This window comes from Orycteropus afer, unplaced genomic scaffold, assembly GCF_000298275.1.
Source record: "Orycteropus afer afer isolate SDZICR_OR568_19922 unplaced genomic scaffold, OryAfe1.0 scaffold00171, whole genome shotgun sequence".
NCBI classification, from domain to species: domain Eukaryota; kingdom Metazoa; phylum Chordata; class Mammalia; order Tubulidentata; family Orycteropodidae; genus Orycteropus; species Orycteropus afer.
This window is the reverse complement of record NW_006921758.1, coordinates 5726369-5737057: the sequence shown is the minus strand read 5'-3', so window position 1 is coordinate 5737057 and position 10689 is coordinate 5726369. Positions and strand designations below refer to the sequence as shown.

General features: G+C 41.2%; 1 protein-coding gene across 1 annotated transcript in view; it reads left to right on the top strand.

Moving 5' to 3' along the window:
* Window positions 1-7084: 7084 nt before the first annotated feature.
* Window positions 7085-10689, top strand: part of PDE3A (phosphodiesterase 3A) — a 406437-nt gene continuing 402832 nt past the window's right edge. Inside the window, exon 1 of the mRNA XM_007946790.2 lies at window positions 7085-8038. Within this exon, the coding sequence (XP_007944981.1) occupies window positions 7085-8038 (954 nt within the window). The remainder of the gene's footprint in view (window positions 8039-10689) is intronic.

Genomic DNA, 10689 nt, shown 5'->3' with positions numbered 1-10689 from the left:
AGGGACATAACTGATAATGTAGGATGGACCTTGGCTGTAAGCAGGGAATATCAGAAAAATCTTTTCTTGTGTTTTATTGACTATGCAAAGACATTCAGCTGTGTGAATCATAATTATGGATAACACTGCACAGAATGGGAATTCCAGAACACTTAATTGTGCTCAAGCAGAACCTGTGGACAGACCAGAGGCAGTCATTCAAACAGAACAACAGGATACCATGTAGTTTTAAATCAGGAAAGGTGTGTGTCAGTGTTGTATTCTTTCCTCATACTTATTCAATCTGTATGCTGAGCAAATAATCTGAGAAGCTGGACTATATAAAGAATAACTTGGCATCAGAATTGGAGGAAGACTCATTAACAACCTGCAATATTCAGATGGAACAATATTCAGATGTTGCTTGCTGAAAGTGAAGAGAACTTGAAGCACTTACTGATGAAGATCAAAGACTATAGCCTTCAATATAGATTATACTTTAACATAAAGAAAACAAAAATCCTCACACCTATGGCCAATAAGCAACATTATGATGGATGGATAAAAGATTAAAGTTGTCAAGGATTTCATTTTACTTGGATCTACCATCCACACTCATGGAAGCAGTAGTTGAGAAATCCAATGACGTGTTGCACTGGGCAAATCTGCTGCAAAAGACCTCTTTAAAGTGTTTAAGAGCAAAGATGCCACTTTTTAGACTAAGGTGTCCCTGATCCAGACCATGGTATTTTAAGTAGCATCATATGCATGTGAAAGCTGTACAATGAATAAGGCAAACCGAAGAAGAATTGGTGTATTTGACTTATGGTGTTAGCAAAGAATATTGAATACACCACGGATTACCAGAAGAATAAACAAATCTTTGTTCAGTGAAGTACAGTGAGAATGTGACTTAGAAGTGAAGACGGCCAGACTTAGTCTCACCTACTTTGGACATGCTGTCAGGACAGATCAGTTCCTGGACAAGGCTATCGTGTTTGGTATAGCAGAGGGTCAGCAAAAAAGGGGACAATCCTCAATAAAAATGGATTCACATAGTGGCTGCATAACAAAGATGGTGCGAGGATGGCACAGGACCAGGCAATGTTATGTTCTGTAGTACACAGGGTTGTCAGAACCAACGTAATGGCACCTAACAACAACAGCAGTCTTTTTTTGTCATTTACTACCATGAAAAATACACAAATCTTTTATAAAAAGTTAAAGTGTATTAAAATATGTACTTACAAACACAGACCATATATGGGGCCATTCGCAGGTGAGAGAAATTTAAACAAATGTTAAGATTAAGTATGACAACATGACAACATAATATTAACTATATGCAAAAAACCAAACTCACTGCCATTGAGTCAGATCTGACTCATAGCAACCTCTCACTGGGTTTCTGAGGCAGCATCACTAGGAAGTAGATTGCCCAACCTCCCTTCTGAGGAGTGGCTGGTGGATTTAAGCCACCAGCCTTCTGGTTAGCAGTCAAACGCCTTAGGCACTGCACCACCAGAGCTCCAATATTAACTATAGTAATAATGTCACGGTCACCTCCTGGTGCTATTGCAGTTAGCTCAAGTGTTGCTAGTATCTACTTAGAATGCCGTGTGATGCTAAAAAAATCATTGAAGAGAAAGGATATCTGCCTGAACAAGGTTTTTAATGCAGATGAAAGTGCCCTATTTTGGTGGGGGTGGGGGGTAGAAGGATACCACAAAGGATATTTATTAGTAAGGAGGAGAAGCCAGTACAGGACTTAAGGGAGGAAGGTATAGGCTAACTCTAATATTTTGTACAAATGCAATCGGGTTTATGATCAGAATTGTTCATCAGTAATGCTTCGGTCAACAGCAGGCTATGAGTAAGTAAGCTTTTGGGAAATTAAAAGTTATATGCTGATTTTTGACTGCACAGGGAGTCAGCAACCTTAACCCCTGCATTGCTCAAGGGTCAACTGTACTTGCAGGTCTGGAGTGGAGAGTTACTGACGTTGTTGATTTACTGATGCTATCAGTGAGAGTCAATGGTGTGGTAGAAAACATCTAAATTTGTGTATAGTAGGAAACATTTGGTTTCTAGGCCATGATAGTGTCTATTTTAAAAATCAAGCTGCATGTGTTTCCTTATTTCATAATCAGATAATTTTAATTTCAAAACTAGAATTTAAAATCTTCAGACTTTTTTTCTACAAAACAAAAACTACTTGTTTTGTAGACAGAATAGGGAATTTTTCTGGGGAAAGTAATGGCAAAGAAATTCTTTTGAACTATGAGTTGGTAGTCAGCAGGGTACTATACTAAGTTCTTTGAACTTGGCTGCTCATTTAAGCAGCCTTTATGGAAAGGCTTTATATTTCATTAGTGAGGCAAATGTTGTTGTTGTTATGTGCCATCGAGTCAGACTCAGACTCATAGTGACCCCTCCTTGGTTACCGAGGTGGTATCACTATAAAGAAGATTGCCCAACCTTCCTTCCGAGGAATGGCTGGTTGGTTGAACTACCAGCCTTCTGGTTAGCAGTCAAGTGCCTTAGGCACTATGCTACCAGAGCTCCTGAGGCAAATATTAGGTGTCCCAAAATTCCCACTGGTTATGGAGTGCTTGAGATTTTGTTCTTCGCAGGCCCTGTGGCTGAAACCTATGTCTGTAAATGGCTTTGCTCCTTTAACCCAGTATGACAACAAAATATTACCGTTTTCTACATCTCACACAAAGTGAACAAGGTTGAGAAGTCTTGTATATAAAGCACTCCGATTTCATTAGAAAAGTTTGGGCCAGTCATTAGCAATGACCAAGACATGATATGGGAAGTCCAACCTTGTTTTAGACAACATGAGTATAGAGTACGTGGAAGTTCTCCCAGTGGTCTGTGCCATGGACTAGTGGCCTGAAAGGATCTTGAATGCCCTTATAGATAAGGACTTTGGAATCTGCAAGTATAATGGAAAGCCTTTGGATAGTTTTAAACAGGGGAGTGACATCATTTGCTCTAAAATTTTAAAATGTTACTCTGTCTGATATGTAGAAAATAAAATTTAAAAGAGCAAGACCAATTTCAAGTAGCAAGAGGCTATTGTAATTGCCCTGGCAGGGATGATGATGGTTTGGGTTGTTAGTATAAAGGATGGTGAAATGCAGATGGATTAAGGATTTATTTTAGAGATGGAGTCAGGTAGATTTGCTAGTAGATTGGAAGTAAAGCAAAGTAAACAGAAGATGGAATCAAGAGTGATGACTTCTTAGGGACCTAAGCAACTAAGTACGTTCTTTACTCAGATAGGGAAAGACGTAGGAAGGATAGTTTAGGTTTATAGGAGGTAGGGTTGGAAAGGGGAGAGCTGAAAGTTAGGAATTCTGTTTTGGATATGTTGGACTTTAGATACCTATTGGATTTGTATACGTAGAGGTCAGGGAGGGGGTAGAGAATGAGTGAACCAACACTATAGACTACAAATTTCTGTTTTACAATAAACTTCCTTTAAGCATAATGATAATTGGCAAACTGCCAATAATAAGCTGTTAATTTCTAGATCCTCTTCACAAAGAACTAGTGAAAACATATTAGCTATATTTGTCAAAGTAGAGAGCTCTATCAAGTGAAATTTGAATGTCTTCTGTTGACCACATTCTACTAATTTTCTATGTACAACATTTTCTATATTCTGTGACTGAATTGTCACTTTGTTAAATGAGGACTCATGACTATTTGTAGAAAATGACCAGTTTTTTTTTTTTTTTTTTTTAATACATGTGATTGCTCAATGTTCACTTATGTACTTGGTCGTATTTAATACACTCTCTGCTAAATACATGACATTAGACATTTCTTTCAGTTTGTAGAGCCCTGTAGGTTTCTGCCTACTTCCGTATGACTGATTGTTTTTGCTCACCTGCCTTCGTCTTCTGGATGAGAATGGGGGTGAAATCTACTTTCTTTCCTTTTGGTGAGGCAAATAACTGTGATCGTGATTTTTGTGGAATATTGGCAGAAATCTGGACACTAGGACTCTGTCCCTGTTACACTACTGAACAGCTCAAGGATTCATTCTTTAACATATGGGTCTAGTATTCTTGTTTTGCTGCCATTAACAAAGGACATTTTTTTCTGTTACAATTTTTTGAAAAAATATTTCTACTTTACCTTTCTTAAGAGATCCATTTTTATAATGCAATTACATTTTCTGAAGAATTGAGATAATTGTGAGGGGAGGGGGCAGAGAGAGTTGAAATATTTAAAAACGCCTTTTGTTCTAACCTTGATATATGCAGGGATTTTTTATAGTTTTTATTTAAATATGCTAGTTTTGATGCCAGTGAACATTAGTGTGATTTTCCAGTCAAGATTTTTTACTCCGAAGTGTCCCAGGTAGGATCTGGCATATTAATCATATATCTAAAATGGAAATTCATGGAAGTATGTGTGCATGCTAGGGGGCTTATTTGTTTCTGGCAAAGACATTGCTGCTCCTGTTTCCTTAATTATTAAACAGATGGTGCCCACTGCCACTGACTAGCTGCCCAACTTGTTCTCCATGTGGTAGCACAGTTCTGGACGTCTGAAGGAGAGAAGCTCTACTGTCACAGCTCCTCATATCCATTTATGTCATAACATTAATATTAATACCTACCTCTAACTACAGCAGGCTGTTTCCTATGAAGCTGATTCTAAATCTAAGACAAGCCATCTCTTCTCCAGTCGCCCTCTCAATCCCCACCACCCCTACCAGGAATTAATTTTATCTCAAGGTATCTCCTTTTGGAAGGAACCCTGCTGGTGCAGTAGTTAAGTGCTCAGCTGCTAAACTGATGGCTGGAAGTTTTAACCCATCAATCGCTCCAGGGGAAAACGATGTGGCAGGTAGTCTGCTTCTGTAAAGATTTACAGCATTGGAAACCCTCAGGCCATTCTATTCTGTCCCATAGGAACAGGATGTGTTGGAAGCTGTAGAGGGTTATATCTCCTTTTGGGTTTTCTTTATGTTGTTTCATCTCTACACACAAAATACAGTGGCTCATTGAAGGACTTCTATCCAAATACTCTAGCTTATAAACACATTTTAACCTGAAATGTTATGATAATGAAGACAGAATTGGATAATTATTATTTGTTAGGACAAATGACATCTAAGGTAGTTGTGTATTTTAAAAGTGGAAAAAAGTAGATAGTCACATTCTTGTTCTACGTATGAAAAAGAAATTCACTCCCAGGGAACATTAATGGACGTTTTTAAAAAAGATTTTTTTTTAAAAAAAAAACAGATAATGAATTATTCTTCAAATCTGCCAGCAAAAAAGTTTGTTCTAAAATTTTCTCTTTATTTCTCCAACACTCCACTGATACAGCACATGAACAGTGTATCCTGTATTCATTAATAACTTGGATTCCCATTTTATTTTCCTCATAAGCTTTCTTCATTGAAGACAGAGCCATAGCCTGCCTTCTAAGAACTTTCCCAGCGCTAACCCACCTATTTTCACCTCTCCCTTGAGACAATCTTTTGTATTACTTTCATGACTGTGGTTTTAACTTTGTAAATTTTCTTAAATCTATAGTCACTTCATCCAACGTAATTACATCAACCGTTGACTAACACTCATAAACTGTATTTTTAAAAAGTTACAAACAAGATAAAAAAAAAAAAAAACGATGGCTCCCTCCCTTTTCTCATTAATAATGCTGTTGTGATCTAGATAATTTAGTGAGGTTTGGATCAACAGGAAGTACTTGGGTTCTCTTTTGAAAAGAGACCTTCCAGCAGGAGCATCCAAAACATTACAATGCCACTTAAAACTGCTTTGCTGTTGTATTTGACTGGAGAACCTATAAGCATCTTAGAATCACTCAGACAGTAGATGTGGCTGTCATTCTAATGACAGTAGGAAGTGTGTAGGCTCCCAGTCCCTGCCAGGTAGTCAAACACATTTTGTTTTCCTCTAAAATCCTACGAAGCTAGTTCGAGGGCTACCCGCAGACCCCCGCGACCCTAGGCTGCGGCGAGCTGGGCGTAGGACTGGCCGCGACCGCCCCTTGTCCAGTCTGCTCCTGGTGCGGGCCGCGCTCCGGGAAAAGGAGCAGTGGAGCTGAGAGCAGCGCCTCCTCCGGGGGAGGGGGCGGGAGCTCGACTGAGAGAGCTTTCCTAGGGAGTTGCCTTAAAGAAAGAAAGAAAGCGGAATTGTCGATCACGCCAGTGGCCTGCCCTTTTATTTAGTTTTAAGCAGTCAACTCCACTCTCTTTCCCTCTGTAAAACTGCAAATCACCACCAACCTTGCACCAAAAAGAAGTGTGTGTGTGTGGGGGGGAGCAAATCTCACTCTTTCTCACCCTCCCTTTTCCTTCACCCTCCCTTCCTCTTCAGTTCTCTCGCTTGCTCTCTTTCTCTCCCTCCCTCCAACCTTCTGCAGTATCCGCTCCGGCCTCGGACTGTGTCTCTTTCTAACCGGACTTGGCAACTTCTGGATTATTTCTCAGTCCCTTTTCTGACCTTTGCCATGAAGTGGACCTACAGACGCGGGGGAGGCTTTGCGTTCAGTCCTGGGGAATGGCGGCACGCGTCCTGGAGCCGCGCTGGGGAGGATCCGCGGAGGAGAAAGAAAGAGTGACAGAGAAAGAACTGCTGGAAGGAGAGACGGGGGACCTCCTTCTGCAGCGGGCCCGGCGCGCAGGAGCGCAGCGCCGAGCTGCGCCCGGGATGGCCCCCAGCTCTCCCAGCGCCCCCGACTCCTCCAGCGCCTGCGGCCACCATGCGCTGGATGCAGTGGACAATTTTTAATATCCTGAAGTAGGAAGAGACCGTAGAGGGCAAAAATTTGGGGTGGAGGTGGAGCAGAGAATTTTTAAAAAGCTTTACAAAGAGAGTACATGGGAGAGCCTGATTGTTTTAGCCTGTGCTAGCTTTTAACTTGAAGGAGTCTCTTTTGGAGCATCTAGTATTCTCCAGTAGTTATTCGAAAGCTGAAACTTTCAGTGACTGTCGCGGCTGGAGAGGAGGGATTCAGAGGGTGAGATTGGGAAGAGCGTGTGTGTGTGTGTGTGCGTGCGTATCGGGTTGGGGGCGTCGGGGAGTCCTTGGGGAGTCCGTGAAAAGGGCACACCATGGCAGTGCCCGGCGAGGCAGCCCGAGTCAGGGATAAGCCCGGCCGCAGTGGAGTGAATCAAGCCCCGGCGCCCGGCCCAGACTGCCACTGTTGTGTCGACCCCACGTCGCCGCGGGACTCTGGCTGCAGCCGCTGCTGGGGAGACCTGGTGTTGCAGCCGCTCCGGCGCTCCCGGAAACTTTCCTCGGCTCTGTGCGCCGGCTCTCTATCCTTTCTTTTGGCGCTGCTGGTGAGGTTGGTCCGCGGGGAAATCGGCTGTGACCTGGAGCCGAGTAGTGAGGTGGCGGTGGCAGAGGAAACGGCCCCGGGAGCAGAAGGGGGCGTCTTCCCAGGACCTCGGGGAGGTGCAACCGGGGGCGGTGCGCCGCTCAGCCCCTGGCTGCAGCCCTCGGTGCTGCTCTTCAGTCTCCTGTGTGCCTTCTTCTGGATGGGCTTGTACCTCCTGCGCGCCGGGGTGCGCCTGCCTCTGGCCGTTGCGCTGCTGGCAGCCTGCTGCGGGGGGGAAGCGCTTGTCCAGATTGGGCTGGGAGTCGGGGAGGATCACTTACTCTCGCTCCCCGCCGCGGGGGTGGTGCTCAGCTGTTTGGCTGCAGCGACATGGCTGGTGCTGAGGCTGAGGCTGGGCGTCCTCATGATCGCCTTGACTAGCGCGGTCAGGACCGTGTCCCTCATTTCCTTAGAGAGGTTCAAGGTCTCCTGGAGACCTTACCTGGCGTACTTGGCTGGCGTGCTGGGGATCCTCCTGGCCAGGTACGTGGAGCAAATCTTGCCGCAGTCGGCGGGGGCGGCTCCGAGGGAGCCTTTTGGGTCCCAGCTGATTGCTGGGACCAAGGAAGACACCCCAGTGGTTAAGAGGAGGAGGCGATCCAGCTCCGTGGTGTCCGCCGAGATGTCCGGCTGCAGCAGCAAGTCCCATCGGAGGACCTCCCTACCCTGCATACCGAGGGAACAGGTAAGCAGTGGCAGTTCCTCTCTAGCCTCTCGGGAAAACTTGAAACACTTGGAAATCCGCGCAGAGTGGAGGTAATCCAAGCGCTGGAAGCTAAAAGGAAGATAGCCTAGAAAAGTGGTGACACTTTAGACTTAGTAGGAAACTAGCGGGGTTTTCTTACCCTCTCACACAGTATTTTATAACCTGAACAACAGAAACAAGAATAAATAACAAACTAGATGGGATTTTCAGGCTCATTCACAGCTGGGCCAACTTTTTAGATCTGATACACCTGGTGTGTATGACTTCCCTGCACTTTAACTACTCTCACACTTTCCTCCTCCTATAGCAAAAGTTTTAGAAATAGGTTAAGGCTTTAGCAGTGGGTGATTTTCAGTTCGTGGATTCACTAGATTTCTTTTTCTTTTTATATATATTTTTTCTCATAAAGTGACAGGTAAACGTTTGTAAAAATCAGAAAAAAAAAAAAATTCTAGAGCAAAACAAGGCATCCTGGAGGTGAGGTATGAATATACACTTTTGAATTTTGCAGTAAGTCTTACTTGAAGATACCGTGTCTGATGATTTCCAGTTTGTTTTTAAATGTAATTTGGGAGCATATGTTATTACATGCTAGTGTGCTTGATATCATAATCCTTATTTCTGAACTTTAGAAGTTGTGAAAATCATGGGATCTATGCAATTAGTGGCAAATGAAAAAAAATGTCTTTGAGTATGTACATTCGTAAGTGGAGTTTTGGAAATTCAAATGCATTTATACAGGTGATTCAGGGTTGAGGAGAATATTTTTAAAATTGCTGGTGATGTATCTCTTTCAGAAAGGAGGAGGTTGTTGCTGTTCTTATGTGCCATCGAGTCGGAACCTGGAATTAAGTTGTTGTGAATGAAGTTTAGAAAAAAAAATAATAATAATTATATATATATATATATATATATATATATTTGGTGGGGGAGAATACCTTTATTATCATTAAGTGTTTTAAGATGATGGAATATGGTTGCTCTGCCCTCAACCAACCAAAACCTACTGCTGTTGTGTCCATTCCAACTAGTGGTGACCTTATAGGACAGAGTAGTGCTGCCCCATAGGGCTTCCAAGCTGTGAATCTTTATGAAAGTAGTCTGTCACATCTTTTTCCCACATAATTGCTATAGAGGCTATAAAAGAAATCCCAATTGTAAATACAAATTGTATCTGAAAGGCTAACAAGTGTTCACCTCTCCACAACATGAGCTAACTTGACACTTGATGAGAGTGGGTAGAGAGGTGGTTATGCAAAGCAAGTGGAAATTTACACATTTCCCTTTAAATTTATGCTTATCTCTCCTAAGATTTTGACAACTTTATGGAATAAAAGAACATTTTAAGATAATAGTAAGCCCTCCCCCCCCCATTTTATTCTGTAGAAAATCATTGAGGTATTTGTAAGGAATCACAATCACCATATGTTGTGGGTGGCTAGTTTGTTTCTGAAATGGACTTGATTACACAGATCTGTGGTTGTTTGACATTATTTAGCAGAATGGATGACAGCATCATAGGCTCTGTGTTTATTTTAAAACAAATATACTTATTTAGCTTTTGTTTGGATAAAACAAGTATTTCTTGGGTTTAAGCTTATTCCATGTGTGCAGGAGAAAACATGCCATTGACTGTGCTTACTTTTGGTAGAAATTTAGAAATCATCATAATAAAATATCTACTTAAGGGTCACAAGTTAAGGAGGAAATACATTTTAATTTCTTTTTATATTTACATGAATGTCTTTTAAATTAAAATAATTATAGTTTAAATGATTAGAACACATGCTTTAATTTATAGAGAAAGGTGATGTGTTTATTTCAAAATTGAACTATAATTTCTAAGGAAAAATTCTATTTCCATGATTTAATAATAAATAATTTGACTCTAAACTAATTTAATTTAGCCACTGAAATTAAATTTCTGATATTTCATATTGACATTTAGAAATTAAAGAATTAAGGATGGATTTAAGATTAAATGTTTATGTGAATTAACCTGCATTGTTAATTAACTCACAGATTTTTATTCATTGATTTTCTCTGGTTTGAATTAATAAATGGAGAATTTGAATAATCTATGAACTGCTATAAGAAAATAACTGAGCATTGCACTTTTTAAAATGTTTTGTGGTGATTAGTGGTGAAAATTCATAGTTGTATTTCGGTGAGTGTGTGTCACTTTAGTTTTATGTATGAGTCATTAAAGTTGTTGCGTGTAATTGTTGAGTTGCAGGGAACAGTGGGAACTAGGAAAATAGTATTTTATAGGATAGGATAATATACGTAAGGCTAACTGTGTGAAAAGTTCAGGAGTGACATAATAAATAGCTTATCTGTTTTATTAGAAGGAAACAAACTTTTGATTAAGGGTGCAAAGTGTACCATCGTCATCTGCATACTTTATGACATCAATAATCAAAATAATTATAAAACAAGTAAATAATGCTCCCTGAGTGCCAAGTGGCTATAAGTACTTTTCTGGGGAGGGGGGGTACATGTGAGAAAGTCTACTCTCATAAAGCACAGAGAGTCTGGCAAAGTCCTCTTGAGGTTCAATTTATCTGAACTTTGCTCATCATGTCCTTTAAAGGTGAGAGAATTTCAGTATTATGCATATGAATGGAAGT